This window comes from Drosophila hydei, unplaced genomic scaffold (assembly GCF_003285905.1).
Source record: "Drosophila hydei strain 15085-1641.00,03,60 unplaced genomic scaffold, DhydRS2 tig00008134-arrow-pilon, whole genome shotgun sequence".
NCBI classification, from domain to species: domain Eukaryota; kingdom Metazoa; phylum Arthropoda; class Insecta; order Diptera; family Drosophilidae; genus Drosophila; species Drosophila hydei.
Window position 1 is genome coordinate 741,575 of NW_022045843.1, and position 19,677 is coordinate 761,251.

Sequence of the window (19,677 nt, forward strand, 5' to 3'; positions counted from 1 at the left end):
TTGTTGTTGTTGTTGTTGTTTTTAACGCGTTTTTGACACAAATGACTGAGAAACAGTTCGCCGAGACAATAAACATCAATTTTTTGTATATGCATGCATTCAGAGTTCGCAATTAAGGATTTCAAGGCTGGGTCCTTGCGGTTCACATTGCGTCATCGCAGCATCTGCAGCTTGCAGCTGCTGCTGCTGCTGCCTAATTCTGAGCCTATATTGAGTTCAGACTTAATTTTATTATTATTTGTTTGTCTCGTTTGTTCGCTTGTTTATTTGCAAGTTGGCTGCATGTGGCGCGCGCGTTCTGCTCTTAACATTTTGTTTGCTCAGCGAAAAGTGGCAGCCGCTGTCGCTGTCGCTGCCGCTGCTGCTGCTGCTGCTGCAGTCGCCGTTAACAAGCGTCGGCTCACAGTTTCAACGTCTCAACTAACCAAGTCTCAGTTGAAAATCTGTCGCGACAGCAAACGCGCGTGCGGCTTAAGCTTTTAATGCTAATTTTTATTGACTGCAACTTCTGACTGCGACTGTGACTGTGCCTCTGTCTGTGTGTGTGTGCAACGTAGCTACTGTTTGTGTGCTTGTGTACGCGCGCATGCGCAACTGCTGGCAGCAAAAGGCGCTTAAATTTTGTCACGTTTGCCTTTTCAATCATTGAGAACTCTTTTAGTGCTACAATTATTGCCAGGTAAGTGTCAAATTCATTTGGCAGTTAAACTTTAAATTGATTTAATTTAGCCAAAGTGTAGCTAGGTGGCAACCCTGTAACAGGACAACAAATGAGTTTGAACTAGTTCGCAGCCTTATTGCCATTCACTGACTTAGCAGACATCTGTTAGTTAATTTAAATGCAAATATTTCTAGAGTTTTTTAACTGGAGCATTGACAATTTTGTTATTCGATGCTTGGCAGGAAATCAGCATTAAATATCAGATTTAATAGCAGCTTGTGAATTTGATTGAATTGCGGTTAGCGCAGTGCGCGAGCGACACGACAACTGACTGTACTTTGGCAGAGGTGTTGAGTATTCGACTTTTATGAGGCAAGCACTATAACAGGTAACCGCAAATACAGGTGAGACAGTTAGTTTAGCTTTATGATTTGTTTACCAGGCTTTTTACTGCTTTGTATGTGCTGGCAAATATGGCTAGCTGCCTTAATACAGTGCCCTGGACTAGCGCTTTCGAAAGTTTACTTTCGGCCAACAGCTGTTATCCCCATTTGATTCCCAAAATCTGCTCGCATTTTTCATAAAGCACTGTAGAAAGTAAGACTCTTAACAGCCGCGTTTGCCAGCCGTTTGTGCTACTTATTTGCGGCTATCATGTTCCCGGGCTGGCTTTTACCAGGCTGCCACAGCCACTGCCACCGAAAGATGAAAGATGAAAGAGATCTGGTCTGCATAACTGCTGCTGGCATTTCGTGGGTGTAGATGCATTCGGCATGATAAGCCAACTGCAAGCTTAGTAAGCCTACTCCAGTCACGGCACTCTCAATCTAGGCTAATTCTAATACGCTGCAAAAACAAAAGTTTGCAATTCATCAGCTGCCTTTCAGCCAGAAAAGTAATTTATTAGAGCATTTGTTTGGATATGGAACTGCGCGTGTTCATTTGCTAGCTGTTGTTTATCCGCATGTTAGCGCCTGCCTGCCAAAGTTTGCAATGTGCATATTTTCGTATCTCAGAGATACATATACGTGTGTGTGTGTATATGTGATGCATGTTATTTGAATTTCTGTTTCTGTTTCTGTTTACTTGCCCATGAACCTGAGCATTTGACTTGATTCCCGACAACATCGGCGAAATTGCAACTCGGCAGGTTTGTCACGTGAGACGAGAGTACATAGCTGAGGCTCTAATCTAATCGCCATGAAGTAGCCCGGACCGAGGATCTGATTTCAGATATTTTTAACTATTTTTATTATTCGTCTATCTAGTTAATATGCCGGATAAAAGTAAAGCTGCGCATATATATATATATAGATTAGATAGGGCATCAAAATAACCCAGACAGTAAAAAATTTATAGTACTTGCATTAAATCGTTGAACTGTTCCGGTTTTAACCTGAAACTTTGCGAATTTCGTGAGAATTGAGGAACGTCTTCTGCTATGATATATCCAAGATATTTTCAGAGTTCTCTTTGCATTTCTAGCTTCCCTATTTATCTAATCTGATCGAATGCAGTTGGTTATGTCTAACTGCGTAAATAATGGGATTGGTCGAACGGAAAAAAGTGAGAAAAAATTATAATAATAATCAAAAATTCACACGACAATAAACTGGCTGTGCGGGCAGAGCTTTTAGAATTTAGACATTTGCTTCGATTGTAAATATACAAAATGTAAATATGAAAGACTAGTATTGTCTTTGGACTGTGGTTAAGGTTAACCAGATCTCGCTTACACGTCACCCAGAAACAGGAAAACCGAAATTTTGTTTTGTTTTTGCTGTTGTTTCTGTTGTTGCTTTTGACCTGGGCGAATTGTAACAATATTTAAACATTTGCATATATGAGTGCCCCGTGCTCGACCATTCGCCCATTAATCCCATAAATTTGTGTTTGTTTTTTTGAACTTTTTTTGTTGCTTCATTTTAACTAAACACAAAGCAAAACAAAGCAGAAAACACGCAAACAACGCTGGTGTGTTGACGTTGACAGCCCAGTTCCGGTAAAACGTCGCTGAACCCTCTCAAACCACAGACCAGCGAAGGTGACTCGCAGCCAGCTACTGGTCTTACCAATCTGCTACACTCTTGTCCAGCTGACGATCCGCTGATGTCATATCAAATGGTCAGTGACTAATCTCACGTTGGAGTTGAACTCTCTCGGCCAGCGTCATGCGATTTGTTTGTAAACATCAACAAGAAGCGCGTTTATTTATGTAATTAAGCGAACACTCGCTGCATGCTAATTGGACTGACTGTGAGTTATTGACAAACAGAGCGGATAGAATCTTATCGGATCTGGTAGGGTCTTATTGACATTTGTTAAAAACCCAACCAGACGCAATTAGACTATGAGCAGGCAAAATCCAATTCGATTCATGTTTCCTTTGAGCTGGTTCAGTGATCTGGTTGGGTTTGCGGACAACTTCGAACTTATCCAAGGTACGCCTATCTGTCCGTATGAAGCCATAAAATTCTAATTGGGAAATTACTTGAATATTTGAATATATATTCGTATAGACTTTGCACAGTTCTATGCTTCAAATTTATCTATGTATTTATGCCCATTGGGGGGAATACCAAAAATCTTATTTGTAAAAATATCACTGTATTAAATCTAATTAGATTATGCCAAAGGTATATTTAAGAGACTTAAATCTGCAGTTATTTATTGCACAGTTGCATATCTAGAATCACCTGGTTTGGCAGGTGTATACACCTACATGCTGACCTCTACATGGAGAGCTATAAATGATTTGCTGCATATAACTCGAGTTGGACCAGTCTGAGGCATTTCGAATTCTTATTCGATTTTAAGTTAGGTTTTGGCACTTTGCACTTAAAATTTTGGCTACTGCTGCAATTTGTGTCTGTTTATGGCTTTGATTTATGCGGCTCGTTGGCTTAGCAGCTAAATTGATTGACGTTTTGGTTTATTTAATGATCCAGCGAGTTAAGCAGCAAATGAACGTCACAACTCTTAAGCGTTTAAGCTAGAGAATTTAAGGATTGGCGATCGTTTAACAACATTTTCAATTATACTTATCAAATTATGCAATTAGTCATGTAACATTATCAAGCTGTGATTGTTGGCAGCGAGCCAACGAGCCAGCGACAATTGGGGGATTGGTGTAAATGCAAAGCGTGACGACATCATCAGACCCCTAGAACCTCATTCGATATTCGATATGCGGCAATTAAAATGTAAATTGTATAAAATGCAACAAGCTGTTTGCTGTTTGCCCGCTGGCATGGCAGCTCATAATCAAGTCGCACAATACCCCAGAAGCAATTGTATTGCGCATACGCAACGTTGGCCTAAGGTTATTGCCAAGAATTTATGGCGAAATGTCGAACACAAGTCGCTGAAATTGACACGTTTCACATTTAGCATATTTTTGTAATTGATTCGAATTGATTATTATTATGAGACTATTTATTTTTGCTATTATTATTATTATTATTGTTCTTAGTATTGCATCACACACCCCGAAATGCCATGAGATTCATTTCAATTTTCATACTGAACGTATCAAATATCGGCAGCATGACAAGTTTTTGCAGCTAGTCCGAGCATTCAAAATGTAAATTAATTAATTTATATGTTTTGGTGTCATAATGCATAGAGCGTGCTGTTGTTTTGTCCGTCCTCTGCTTCTTCGCCCAGCGATGCCGGCTGCGCTGCTGTACGCCCATCGCAATTGATAAAACTGCATTTATTGAATTGCATTGAATCGTTTTCAATAGAAGTGCATGCGCCGCTAAATAGTTGTGGCAAATGCATTCGACTATCTCGCGTGCCTGTCAACAAATCGGCAAATTGACAAATGACGTCATTGTTGTGTCTCATGGCCCATTGAAAGTGCAAACGTACGTTTTGTCGGCTGACTAGACGCTCAGGTATTTAGGGGCACTCGCTCATAAGTATGTCGCCATTGAGTGCTCTAATCGCTAGTATAAACACGGATCTACATCAGCGCTTAGCTGACGTGACGTCACACTCGTCATGCTATTTCATAAATGGAGCTGAGCTGACCATTCCAATTGGAATCTAAATCTTTAAGTTTGTTTACATTTCAAGTTAGTGTCAAATTAACAGTTCACACCTCTCTGTTTAACAGCTGTTGTCTATAGCTTGAACCGTTAGTGCGACGTCTGTATTTGGCCAATGAATAAAACTAGCTCAGATGTGAGATTTCGTTGGCTCTTCAATTATGCAACAACTGATAATTGAACGAGCCACAGAAATGTAGAAAACAATAAAAGCTAATGAAGATTGACTGACTTGACAATACCCTCAACTTGGCTGCGATCTGTCAATGAACATTTTCATTATCACTTTACTAAATATATTTATCAAGGCGAGAAAATTTATAGAATATTTATTTGTAGTTCGATTATTATAAAAAAAAAATTACAAAAATATGTGTGAAAAATATTAAAAATGATATTTACTACTAATTAATATACTAAAAAATTATAAAAATTGTAAAAGAAAAACATAAAAAAAATATTTAATCGTTATTAAATCCAATATAAAATATTTGTGTGTTGTAGATAAAATTAGCTGTGACATACAGTTGCTCAAAGGCAATATACCCATTTTCAATGCATTAGGGTAGCAATAAAGCCATAAATTAATTTAGCATGAGTGGGTGTGTTAGTCAGAAGCCATTGGAAATACATATATTAAACGTAAACAAAGTAGTCTAAACACTTAGTTCCAAGTGTGATGCCTATTCACAGCCATTTATTCGGGGAACAGCAACTGGAATTATAGCATACCGATGAAAGCCAAGTTAAATGCGTGTCAGACAACTGCAGCTGTATCAATTGAAGTGAGTTGCCCTAAAAGATAAACTCGGAATGAAGGCTTTATTGTTTCAATGAAGACTTTATCCGGCAGTTGTTAGATTAAATGGCAATTCTTACTATTGATGATTTGTACTTAAATGATTTTTTAATCGGTTGTTTCATAATTTATAATTAAATGGCGACTCGTAATGAAAATTTCAACAGCTTAACGTTATCGATCATTTTTGCAGTTATTTAAATATAATTATTGAAAATAGTATCACTCTTGTTTGGTCATACTCAAATTTTAATCAACTAAATATTAGTCAGTTCTATATATTTCTCGATGATCTATCCTATAATGAGTTATTCATTTTTTGCCTTGCTCTTCATGACAGCTTTTAGACAACCCCTCAGTTAGATTAAAAAATGCAAATTATAGCGTAATTAATTGGCGATGACAAATGCCGCAACCGCGCGATGACGAAAAGCCCCAAACACAGATAATATGTATTCAACAGGGCAATCAATCTTTATTTTTTCATATGAAAATGCTTACGAGTTGTTATAAAACTTGTAATAAATAACTATGAACCAATTATTATAGATTTGTAATGTAATAGTCATCGGCAGAATTGTTTAATCACATATATATATATATATATTTATGGCTTATTCGTGGTAAGGATCTCAATTTAACTTTACCATAAGATAAGTTAGCTTATGTTTTAATTTTTTATAAATTAATTGATGATCTTAAAGTCATTTAAAGTTATGAGTATTTGATTTAAAGTTAACAACTGTTTGTTGTTGTTGTTTCCTTTAACAGCTCAGTCTATATATAATTTTCTTATTGTTTTCGCTTATCAGTTCTGATCGCTTATATAAAAATTTATTGGTATTTTGACTATGTTTTGTTTGTTGTTGTTTTGCGTTGTTTTCAGTCAGTCTATAAAGCACTTCCTATAGCAATTGTATACGATTAAAGCGACGAGAAGGGATTGGGAATTGCTTGTCATGCAGATCGCAGATGTTGGCCGTTGAGTGTCACTGACATCAGATGGGGACACATGAGCAGATATAGACATGAATGGATATATATATATATAATATGTACATATACATATTTACGAACTCATTTGTAGACAAAATGATTCGCATTTGGCATTGACAATGACTTTTGGCCGAAATGCTTAAATAAATCAGCAAGAAAAAGAAAAACAAAGCAAGCCACATAAACAATTGGCTCTCTTACAATGAAAGCGAAGTGTTCTAATTCTGTAATTTATTTCTTATAAATAACGCTGGTCTTCGTAAGCACAGTCAAGGCCTTTACGATAACTTTCTCAGAGCAAATTCATTTGACTTGTAAAATGCTTGCAAAATATTTCTAAAATTAAAATCGCTCGTAATTTAAATAAATTAATTACTTCTGTGGAATTTAATGCCAATTAAATGGATGCCCAGCTAATTTATGTTCTAGATGAGATATATGTTATATGCATATATAGACTTTGTAAGAGCAGGAGATATTTGTAAAGATCTAAAAATAGTCTCCTTGTTTCAGCTGACATACAACGACCTGGATTGAAAGAGTCTTTTGCAGCTATATTTATGCCCATTACAGGTAAAAAAGAATGCGCGAATAAACAGTTTGTCATGCATATCAAAAAATCAGAGCAACTGCTATTTTCATGTAGACAAGGCGATTGCTATTTGTTTCGCAGACATTAACATGGCAGACGGAATACGGAGTGCGAGTACAAATCCAAAAATATACGTAGGCCCAAGTAGGTACATATCTACATACACTGAAAGAAAATGAAGGCATGTTTAATATATCATTTATATAAGTTTAAAAGAGTGAGGAAAACACCAGAGCCAAAAGTATTTTAAGCAAAGCTGCAAATCTAAATTCTTTCGATACGTTTCTCTATCAGTTTTTCTCAGTGTATGAATGTAATAATAAATAAAAAAGTAAAAGAAATACAAGTATGGGCTTGGGGCACTGTCAGCCAGCGGCAGAGGCTGGAGCGGTCGAGCCACAAAGCTGTCCCAGTAGCCGATATAAAGGCGTTTAGTCAGTTAATGCTGTAGGCGTTTCAAAATGGGACATACGTTCCGACAAGCATTTACATTTGTATCTATCATTGGTCTTTGTTTAAATTATTGTCAATATAATTAAAACATTTGTCATTCAATATAATCAACAAAGTGAATGCCCTAAATATGGCAATTTGATTGAAAGCTTAATAAAAAAATCCATTATTTTAATATATGTGCAATTTCGACAGTCTTATGTGTTATTAAAAATAATATTTAATTTAATATAATGTGTACAAGTTTACTTTCTACTTGGCATTTTATCTCTTATAGCTGTCTGCATAGATAAAACGCATTTTTATTATCACTGAAGGGTGACAAAAATTAACACTGAGCTGAGTTGAGTCAGCGTGCGAGAGGGAAAGCGAGCGGAAGAGAGAGTGGGAGAGACTGAGTTTAAGGCAAACATAACACTAACAAAACGGCAATAGATGAAAATAACATGATAAGCTCTGCAGACTGCTGCAGTTAACATAACAGCTGTTACCTGTTTCGTCGAACAGCAACATACTGTTAAGTGGCTTAGTGTGCTTCTGATTAGTACTGTTATTAACATTTTTACACTTGTGCGCTTAATAATTCACAAACGGTTCTGACGCAGCCGAGTAGGAGCTACACAGCTGTGTGTAAGTTGACTGCGGGAGGTGAAGATTGGGTTATTCTTGCCTTAGCCATGCTTGAGGGTTCTGTTTGCCCAACTCAAAATGTTACGATTTACAGAACAGCCTTGAAAACATCTGATCTCGCCAAATATATAGATAAGCATTGTTGTACGTTGTTCACCTCGGATTGCATATTGAATTTTGGTCAGCTGACAATTGTTGGTTGTATTTGCATTCTAGTAATTTGTGATTGATTTTGATTGACAGCACACCTAATTTGGGGCGCGAGTACCTGCTAGGTGTTCATGCTTGTCAAGTTGCCAGAGGAGATAATTACTACTAACTACGAGCCAAAAACGTATGGGTTGTTAGCAGCCCTGTGGGCGGCGGTTGAGTGCATTTAAGACGTCAACGTCTCATACAGAATATATATTGTGTATGCTTAAGTACTACCTGTGTCGATAAAGTTGCACTGCTAATTCTCATCGGAACTGTGCCAAAAATAGCATCTTACGAATAGCTTGAAAATTGTTTCTAATAAGCAAATTATGAATTATCAACAATCAACACAGAATATAAATTAATTTATTTATATTTTTCTGTGAGGGATGAGCACAATAGAAACATGCGTAAATAATCGAGTATACAAAAACGTTTATGACGACGCAGCCCACAAAAAACCATGATCTTCCAATTGGTTTATTTGTGTGCACATTTTTATAAACATTTGATCTGAAAATATCTAAAAACTACTAAAGCGTTGCCAGCTGATACGCAAATTGCTGATATGCTATTTTCATTCAAAAACAAGAAATGTTAATACAATCGAATTTGCCCAACTTCAGGATGACCTGTAGCAGGTCTTTGTATATAAACTGAGCAACATAAATTAACGTAATATATTCTAGACAGGTTTCATTTAGCGATATCAACTTGAAATATTTGAGTTTAAGTTTTTGTTCAGTCTGGCATAGCTCTGCATAGAATTAGTTTAGGGTATTGCAAGAACACGTGACGAAGCGCTATTAAAATATTTCCTCTATTGAGTTGCAGAAAAGTATGCGGAATTTCTAGAAAATAATGCATTACCTGGACAGATAGATACCTGTGCCTGGGTACTTATTTTTTGAGTGATTCTTCGCAGCGAAAAACAATGAGCTGTCAATACTTAAATTTATTGAATTTGTTTTTCTAAATAAACTAAATTTTGGCTAGTCGAAAAGGACTTGAATGTGTTTGTTTGTTTTGACGTCAGAAGTATTATTCTGCGTATTACAGATCGCACGCAAAACCCAAATTGTACTTCTGTTAATAATGATATAATTTTATAAAAATAGATCCGTTTCGGCTATCTATCGTGCAATATCAATTGGTCGAATAAATAAATTAATCTAACTGCGCTGTTGTGTGCTTTGGGTTATCGAAGCAGCCGTGCAACCGGAAACACACTCCATAAGAAAGAGCTAAGAGTCAAAATGTCAAATTCCAATAATTTGTCTGCACTCGGGCACATTCCGATGTCTCATAAATGTCAGAAATACATATAATATTTAACGCATATCAAGAACATGATCATGAATGTGCGCCCCTTTGATATATGGAAGAGAAGATCGTCTGTCGTCGCATTAATTATTAATATTTATTATTATTATTATTATTTTAATGTCATTGATACGCGCCCAATGCCAGACGACACACAGAGACCACATCGAGAGTTGCATAAAAACACAGCAAAAACCTGAAGAAATCGCAAACCATGCGAAATACAAATACTCAAGAAGTCTTGAGGGTTAGCTAAGGGAGGGGCGAGGTGTGCCAAGAAGTTGCAGACAATTGAAATTGTAATTGAAAATGAAACGAATTGACCAATTTTTAACAGCTATTAAACACAAATATTCCAAAATAATATTTTATTACTCGACCACGGGTTATAAGCAGCTGTCATCCGTTTGTTGCTGCCGCCAAATTGATACCCTGTAATTGGCTAAAATGAAGAGTATATTAAATATCAAAGAGATATTAATATTATTTATAAATATGTGTATAAGAAGAAATTTATAAATATAAGTATAAGTATAAGTATAAGTATAAGTATAAGTATAAGTATAAGTATAAGTATAAGTATAAGTATAAGTATAAGTATAAGTATAAGTATAAGTATAAGTATAAGTATAAGTATAAGTATAAGTATAAGTATAAGTATAAGTATAAGTATAAGTATAAGTATAAGTATAAGTATAAGTATAAGTATAAGTATAAGTATAAGTATAAGTATAAGTATAAGTATAAGTATAAGTATAAGTATAAGTATAAGTATAAGTATAAGTATAAGTATAAGTATAAGTATAAGTATAAGTATAAGTATAAGTATAAGTATAAGTATAAGTATAAGTATAAGTATAAGTATAAGTATAAGTATAAGTATAAGTATAAGTATAAGTATAAGTATAAGTATAAGTATAAGTATAAGTATAAGTATAAGTATAAGTATAAGTATTAGTATACGTATAAGTATAAGTATAAGTATAAGTATAAGTATAAGTATAAGTATAAGTATAAGTATAAGTATAAGTATAAGTATAAGTATAAGTATAAGTATAAGTATAAGTATAAGTATAAGTATAAGTATAAGTATAAGTATAAGTATAAGTATAAGTATAAGTATAAGTATAAGTATAAGTATAAGTATAAGTAAGAAAATTGTATGAAAATCTCTGCTTAAGATATTTTCTAGGATATTTGCAAGTTCATCAGTTTTGTTTTGCAAAATGTTCCATTGTTTTTGTTGAGTATTGTTAAATTGTCGCTGTCAAAATGAACTAGAATTTAATTCAATTGAATTTTGTGGTCACACTTCCAGTTCCACTTCCATTTTCATTGACGATTGACGAGTGAAGATTGACGATTGACGACTTTACTTGCCGTGTGGCTGATGGCTGGAGAGGCCCTGAACATCCATTTAAGTGGGTTCTTTAGTTGCTGATGCGAATATCGCGTGCCAATGGGCTCAGCCTTGAAGACATATTGATTCCAGATACCCCACACAAACTCAAAATCTGAGTTTCAATCTTTGATGTGCAAAATATTTCGCATACTAAACTTAATAATTTCCGAGTAATGCTGCCAAAAAATAAACAATTTAATCGTAGGTGCTATAATTCCTTGGAATTGCATTCTCAGAATGAACGTGCACCAATCAATGTGTTTATGATGGTGTTTATACGGAAATTGACCTTGATCAATCAGGAAAAATCACATTATTTCTTATCGATTCCCCAGTTTCAAGATACACGCGATAAAGAACCTCCGAAATAAACATGACATATGTCCATGAAATTGATTATTAACAAAAACAGCTGATATTTTAATGAGTCGAATTTAAGGTGTTAACATCTATTTAACGTATTGCTCGACTTTATTTATTTCTCTTCTTGTTTTGTTGTATCCCAATGCTCGGCGTTATGTCGTGGAGGTAAACATTTAGCTTAGCTATAAATATCTGAGTGTACTCAGCGAGTCTCTCACTAATCACTGGGAACTCGGTATTTATAGAATAAGACATGAAAGTCTTACCATAAATGTTTTTGCATAGCGTTAACTATCTGGCTAATCTGTGGCAATGACCAACTTGCTTTAAAACTAGAGGTAATAGCTCGACTAGCAAATACCCTGCCTTTGTAGAGTACAGTTGTGAATAGAGAGTATGTATACAGGGTGTTTCTTTTTAGAGGTTGACAATGGTAGGATATCTAGGCTATATAGGGTATATGGGGCTTCATCATTTTGTTACACTTCTTTACTGGCAGTTGGGATTACCCCTTTACGTTAAGAGTATATACTAAAGAGCTAGTTCAAGTCTTTGACATAGAATTCATAAACTATAAATATATAACATTCATATATAAGCATTTCTGAACAAACGGATTATTGTTCTTTAGTCACTTGACTAGGAGTTGCTGATGTAATCGATATAGTTGGCTAAGCCCAATGCACATGATTGTGCTAATCCATAACTGGCTAACGGTACGAAATGCTCTATCTTATCGCATTCGTCAGCGAGACGCGGGAGCGTCACCAAGCTGACAGTTGTAAATAATTTTGAAAAGCAAAAGCAATGTAAAATTATCAAAGTGTTCAATCACGGTTATTGTTCGATAAGCTAGTTACATGGGTAACACTCAATGTTATGAGCATAGCCTTGAACTACATTTCGAGCGATTAGAAATTGCTGCAACTCGAGGAAGTTTTGAGTGGATCCCCAAGCCAAAGTTCAAATACCACGCACAATTCGCTTTTTGCGTCGTCAACTGGATACTTGAGGTGTTTCGTATCGTTTGCCGGCAGTTCATAAATATTTTATCACATGACTTAAATAGATTGGAATGCCGCATTTCGCTGGATACTTCAACGTCGATACTAAAGCGGCACATTGGGCGGCTATTGCCCATTGCATGACAGTATCATTCAATGTGCCCGGAATTGGTAATAATAGTCAACTTAGGCACTTAATAGTATAAAAATAAATATATATATAGATATCAGCTAATTGAATGCCTAATCATGTTGTCCGCGGCCGGGCCAATTTGGAGACTCTAAGCCAGCCAAATGGCAAATAATAAAAAAAAGACACTCTTATCGTCTTTTTTAGTGTTGCTCCAAATTCTGGCTTGGCCAGAAGCGTGCCAGCTGCTTGAATATGCGTTAGCCATTCATAAGCCTCCCAATTGACGTACCAATTGCGACGACATGTTGTCATCGACATTCATGTTAGACAATTTACTGAACTACGCTTACTCGGGTAATTCGCTTTGCTCTTTATATATCCATGACATTTGCTCATCAAATGCTGTACTAAATGATACGATTTTCTTTGTTAGACTTAATTGACATGTAATACTGTTGAATACTGAAGCCTAGAAATGTTTATTGTAATTATTTGAAATAATTTAATTTGAATTATATTTATTTTAATATTGTATGAATTTTGGTTACGCAATTCAGGCTATAATGTTTATTGTTAAAGAGTGTGTAATAGATCAAAAGAGGATTATGTATTCCTGTTGAGACTGAACAGCTAATTTTCTCTGAGCTATAGCTGCTCGTCAGTTTAGGTCTACTTATGTCGGAACACATTGAAATGGGCAAGTATTTAATTTTGATTATTTTCCAATTGATAACGATATTGAACTGCAGCTTTTTTAAAGAGCTTGACTCATCCCAAGGTGTGCAGCGATAACCGTTTTTGGATAGCATTTTCTCAAGGTTTGTTTGAAATCGGGTATTTGCTAGTCGGTCATTTGGAACTAAATCATTTAGTTTTTGCTTTGATATTATGAAATGTATTTATGCATAAATATATATATTATATATACATATATATAATAAAAGTTTCAAAAATATGTGCATTATTTTATACTATTATTTATATTATTATTATCATATTATCTTTAAAAATATTTATTAAATATTAAAATTTATTTCAATTGAATTTAATATTTTTACCATACAAAAAAATTCTAAAGTGTTAACAATAGCAGGGTATTCTTTAGTCGAGCTATTTATATAAATATTTCAATAACTATTTGAATGCAAGGCGTGTCATTTATCTGTTAGCAATCACAGTGAACAAGTTCAAATTCCGGAAGGTATTAATTTATTACTCATTTGTTGTGCAATTACAGTTATTTTCGGATATCACCCCGATAAGTTAAGATAAGATTAAGTTGTTCTTGGTATCATCATTTTCGCTCTTTGGCTTTTTGGTGTCCTCCCATCCTAGCCGAGCAGCATACAAAGAGTGTGTTTGTGCTGCGTCCACTCTCTTTGTCATTGGTCAACAAAATGTTGTTGTTTATTTTACTTTTGCTGTGGCCAGTCTCCGGTTTCTTTGATTCTTTTGTTTGTTTGAGTTTGCCCAAAAGCGATTTTCATAATGTGGCATTACTCGGACAGAAATCGGTCATAAAACTTAAGTTTAACGTCATGCAAATGGCGACACTGGGAATTAGCAGTGCCGACGTCTGATGGCTTTATTTCCATCTCGGCTTGATATACTCTGCGACGGTTATGGATATGAGGCGTTGTAGATAGATGTGTGGAGCGGGCCCCAATCTTTCTCTGACTTGCAACTTGTTTTTAATTAGCTTCCCTAATGTGTCGGCTTATTATGCTTCGGTTTCTTTGGCACTTTTGTTTATTATCATCTGCTCTGCGCCACATGGGCGTCAGATTCGATTTTAACGTTGTTTACGATAGATATCTGGCCAGTTAATTTGCAATTCCTTTTAACGACAGAGTTCAAATGCGAAGTGAGCCTTTCAGAATACCATCAAAAAATTCCAGATCTCTAAATAGATTTTGCAGCGGCTGTGCAAATATTATAGAAAATAATTAAAATGCAAATTCCTGCATGGAATTTATGTGAAAAACAGAAGCGTCCGAACGATGCCAAGCGAATTGGCAGACCCAGATAGTAGCATATCAACATATCATATCGAATCGTCCCAGTTTGACGCACAAATTGCGTTTGTTTCTCTGATCTAAGTGCACATATAGTCATCAAATTGTCCGAGTTCAAAATTTCGCAATGTTTTTGGCAAAGAATTGGAAAGAATTCATTGAGCTCTTCTACGCACATACATACATATTTTTGCGCACAATTTATCTATTGTATTTTGATTTGTTTGTAGCCTTGAACTTTAATTGGGTGCAATTAAGTACGTTTGTAAGTTTGTCTGTGTGTACTGTATCAATTTCGTTTGATAATAAACACAAACAACTAAACAAGCAAGCAAACAAGCAAACAAACATTCGAAATTAACTGCGCACAAGAAAGCTCACGCCTTTGCCCCTTGCTGCGGCCAAAGGTCTTGGCAAACAATTTAAGGAATTTTACCAAAATTCCATTGCCATGTATTACATATCGCAGGTTTGGATCTGGCGGGCAATACGTGTTACTAATGGTAAATACACAAATGCAAACATACACACACCTAGAAAGTGTCTTCATTATTTTTTTGCATCTTCTCTGAAATTGCTATATAAAGTCATTATTATTGTGCAGTTGGGAGAGTCAACAGAACTGTCTCTGTTAACAAAAGCAAACGGAATTAGCGCGCTCTCACTCTCTCCTTTCGCTTGCTAACGGTGAGGGGTCAACCAGAGTAAAAGGAGAGTTTTGCTTCTGTTAGCGTAACAGTGCTGTGTTAATAGCCCGCGTACTCTCTCACTCACTCGCTCTCACTCTCTCTGTCAAGCAGCCACCTACACTTGTCAGCATTGTTAAGCTAACAGTCACGTAACAGCAGCAGCCACAGCACTAACAACTGCAAAGAGGCCTCGACAACAGTGGCGGCTTTGGTTTGAAGGTGCCCAATAACTTTTATTGAATTCAGTCATTGGCTGGCCGCGATCGGTTGAGGAACGTGTTTGAATTTCGAATTGAATATTATTTCGGCAATAGAACTTATTGGCTATAGTGCAAAATTTTTAAACAATAAATAATCATTCATAAATTGTGCAAGTTACAAAAAAAGTTAGTATCTTATATAATATAAAAAACACAAGTGCAGCAAAAAATTTGTAAAGTTTCAATAGAATATGTGTAAATATATTTGAGAATAAATCATTTTAGCAATCAGCTAAAATATTTAGCCATTAAATTGAAAGTTTGCCGTGTAATTGTGAAATTTGTATATATGTGAAAGGCTTTTTAACAATTTATTTCTCCTTCAAACTATCAAATATTTGCCATTAAAATCTTGCTTTGTTTTAATTTGAGTATATAAAAAAAACAAAGCTTCGTTATCTAAATTATTGATAAACATTTTTTCTCGCAATTAGCTGCATGATTAAAATTTGTTTGCCTTATACCAATTAACACATTCCAGAGCTGCGTCTAATTGAAATTTGCTAATTAATTAGCGAATCAAACTTTCAAATAAATTTACACCTAATTATAAACGGGTTTCGATTCGAAAAGAAGAATTAAGAATGCTTGAGCAGACTGCAGGACTCGAATATTGCTAATAAATAATAGATTCGATAATTGACTACATTTTGTGGCACTCAATAAAATTGGAAAAAGAAAAAAAAATAAAGAAATAAAAATATTAATTTAGTCAGAGCAAAAAACTCACGAAACTGGAAAAATCTATTTGCAATTTGCATTTAAATAAATAATAAACCTTTTTTATTATTACCATTTTTTATTTTTCGCTTTTTGATTTTTTAATCGCTGGTTCTGAAACAAGTTTAATGCTCTGTCATAACTCTCCGTGTCCCGTGTCCGGAACCCAACAAAAAGGGGCGCTTTGTGCCTTCTTTTTTTTTTTATAACTATTTCTATTTTTTTGCTGTCTTTGCGTAAATTTGGATTCGGTGTTGCGCCAAAGAAAAGAAAAAAAATTAATAAAAAACTTTCGGGTTTAAAATGAGTTTTTAAAGCTGACGTCATCAGAATATTTTCAAAAAGTTTACTGTTATGTGATTGCTGGCGTTTCGGACGGCGTTTATGTTGCCAATTGTGGCTAGCCACAAATTTTATGGACCACTGGGTATATCAGTTCGCCTGTTTCTCGCGAAATCTAGTTGAGCTCTGGCCTGGCCATTTGAACTCTTAGTTTTATTTTGTAGCCTGAAAAGTTAATAATAAATCTAATTAACACTTAATAAATGTATTAAGCAATTTTGCAATTTAAATTTAATTTCAATGTTGCAGCCCAACTATTTACAGGGTATCTTGCAGTCCATATCGGTCGAGCACGGCAAATTTTATTTGACAATGCACGAAGTGAATTTTTGATGAGCGTGAAATTTCAAAGGGTCGTGAATGCGTGCGCTTCTTGGTCTCATTTTTACAAGCTAAACAATTTGGTGACAAACTAATTGATTTTGGCTTTGATGGCTTTGACTGCTTCACCAGCTGAAAGCTCCAGTTTTATCTATTTGGCTATGCAAATGTTGATTATTAGGAAGCTGGGGGAAACCAGTTTGGGGCTAGTTAGCTGTTTCGGCTCATAATTGGAATTCGTCGAGACTAATTAGAGTTTGATGTTCATATTTATCGCTGTATGGGGCGTATGCGTAATACGCAAAATTCAGAAGCTTTCTAAAACCAAAATAAAAAACAAAACAAAACGAAAAAGCTGATAAGCTTTGCTAATTTGTTGACAAATTGCAGCTATCTTATCTAATCGCAGCATCCTAATTCGCGAGCGATGAGATCATTTTGATTCAGATAAAGCATTTGGCTTTCTTTGCCCAACTAATCTGTTTACCCCAATTACCTTTGCAGTTGAACGCGCCTAGTTGCATTTGCAAGTCTTAGCCATGGCTGTTAAGGGCGCCCCATTGGTGCTGTCACTCCTCCTGCTGGTCCTGCTGGGCCTAGCCGATGCCTTCGATCACACATTGAAACTGGACTTTCCGGGTCCCTATTGCGCGCGACAGAACACCTGCTGCAAAGATCGGCGCGACGGCTGCTCACTGCCCATATCCAGTTAGTAAATTTCCCTTTATTTTACCACAAATATTTCCCTACTTTACTGACTGTGTGTTCACACAGCCACACTGTGCTACTGTGATGAGTTCTGTGATCGCGATGACTCCGGCGATTGCTGTCCGGACTATCGCTCCTTCTGCTTCAATGAACCGGACCCGGTGCTCAGCTGCCTGCACAACGGCGTCTACTTCCACAAGTACAACAACACGTGGGACAATTGCAACGAGTGCCGTTGCCTGGACGGCGGTCGGGTGCAGTGCGACACGGATCTGTGCCTTACGGATGACGAGCTTGTCCACAGTGTCAACTCAATCCATCAGCTGGGCTGGTCAGCGCGTAAATATGACGAATGGTGGAGCCACAAGTACAGCGAGGGTCTGCGCCTGCGTCTAGGTACCAAGGAGCCCACCTATCGCGTGAAGGCGATGACACGCCTGACCAATCCGTCCATTGATCTGCCACGCAAATTCAATTCCGTTGAGAAGTGGTCCAGCTTCATTTCAGAGGTGCCAGATCAGGGCTGGTGCGGCTCCTCCTGGGTGCTGTCCACCACATCGGTGGCCTCCGATCGCTTTGCCATACAAAGCCAGGGCAAGGAGGTGGTCCAGCTGTCGCCGCAGAATATACTCTCCTGCACACGTCGCCAGCAGGGCTGCGAGGGCGGCCATCTCGATGCCGCCTGGCGCTATCTTCACAAGAAGGGCGTTGTCGACGAGACATGCTATCCCTACACACAGCGTAAGGACAACTGCAAGATACGCCACAACAGCCGTTCTCTGAAGGCTAACGGATGCCGGCCAGCGTATGGCGTCAATCGCGACAGCTTCTACACAGTGGGCCCGGCGTACAGTCTGAGCCGTGAGGCAGACATCATGGCTGAGATCTATCATTCGGGACCCGTGCAGGCCACCATGCGCGTCTACAGAGATTTCTTCTCCTACTCGGGCGGCGTCTACCGCCACACGGCTGCCAATCGCGGTGCACCGACCGGCTTCCACTCGGTCAAAATTGTCGGCTGGGGTGAGGAGCACGATGGCGTCAAGTACTGGGTAAGCTGGGCCGTTTCAGCTATCGAATTTCCGCATACTCATTTATTTCTTTACAGATTGCGGCCAATTCGTGGGGTCCTTGGTGGGGCGAGCATGGTTACTTCCGCATATTGCGCGGCTCCAATGAGTGCGGCATCGAGGAATATGTGCTGGCCTCGTGGCCCAATGTGTACAACTACTACAACGCGAAGGCGGTGTAAATGGAGCCGAGCCGAGTTGAAAAGTTCTCGAAATCTAGAGCTAAAACGCAGTGACGAACAATTTATCTCATGTTTCAAAATTTTCCATTTGCTACAACACTGAAAGTGAATTAGGCGCTTCTCTAATTGTAAATTTATGCTAGAACTTAGGTACTAAAATGATTAGCTTTAAGTCGTGCTGAGACGACGCCACTTTGATAACTGCCCCTCCCGCCCAGCTCCAGATCCGGCACCCAACGAAATAACTCTTGAATTTTACGTAGCTAACACATAGCAACTAATTTATGGAACTCGACTATGTAACAGAAAAACTGCCACATTAACTTGACCACCGTCCTGCCCCGCCCCATGCCCTGACACCTAATACTGCCACAACAAATAGCAAGCGAAGTCTGCTAGAAAGGCATTCGCTTGGCCCATTAATCAGGTTCTCTTTTTTAGCAAGTGATCAAGGCATTATATGAGATACGCAAGGAAAGATTTCTTGAAGGAATGAGTAGGAACGAGTCGGGTTTGTTTATGTCGAAACACTTTTTGCATACTTATCCACTCATGTATTGTAAATGAAAGCTAAGTTAACTGATATATAGACCGATCGCACTTGTTCGGCATTAAATTGTATATGTATGTTTGTAATAAAGGAATTGTATTTCATGTTTACGCTATGTTTCCTTATCCCCATTATTCATGCAAATAACATTCAACTGTTTCTTGACATTTGACTATTCATTTGCTAAAAACAATTTGATCTTAACTTTATTTATGCA

The 19,677-nt window shown here is 36.9% G+C and overlaps 1 protein-coding gene across 3 annotated transcripts; it reads left to right on the top strand.

Moving 5' to 3' along the window:
- Nucleotides 1–224: 224 nt before the first annotated feature.
- On the top strand, nucleotides 225–19,610 carry LOC111603847 (tubulointerstitial nephritis antigen-like). 3 transcript variants are annotated; one of them, XM_023321632.2, is made up of 4 exons: nucleotides 225–679; nucleotides 17,455–17,658; nucleotides 17,725–18,710; nucleotides 18,767–19,610. In XM_023321632.2, exons 2-4 carry the CDS (start codon nucleotides 17,490–17,492, stop codon nucleotides 18,908–18,910), a joined length of 1,299 nt encoding a protein of 432 aa, XP_023177400.1. In that variant the 5' UTR covers nucleotides 225–679; nucleotides 17,455–17,489; the 3' UTR covers nucleotides 18,911–19,610. The 3 variants fall into 3 exon arrangements, with proteins under 3 accessions (XP_023177400.1, XP_023177401.1, XP_023177399.1); XM_023321633.2 differs by lacking the exon at nucleotides 225–679 and adding an exon at nucleotides 15,472–15,526; XM_023321631.2 differs by lacking the exon at nucleotides 225–679 and adding an exon at nucleotides 15,537–15,693.
- The last annotated feature ends 67 nt before the right edge of the window (nucleotides 19,611–19,677 follow it).

What these genes read in the sequence shown, in the direction of transcription:
- LOC111603847 (XM_023321632.2), top strand. Translation starts at nt 17,490, where the DNA reads ATGGCTGTTAAGGGCGCCCCATTGGTGCTGTCACTCCTCCTGCTGGTC. An exon ending in CTGCTCACTGCCCATATCCA is followed by an intron (nt 17,659 to 17,724) that starts GTTAGTAAATTT and finishes GTGTTCACACAG; the next exon opens with CCACACTGTGCTACTGTGAT. An exon ending in ACGATGGCGTCAAGTACTGG is followed by an intron (nt 18,711 to 18,766) that starts GTAAGCTGGGCC and finishes ATTTCTTTACAG; the next exon opens with ATTGCGGCCAATTCGTGGGG.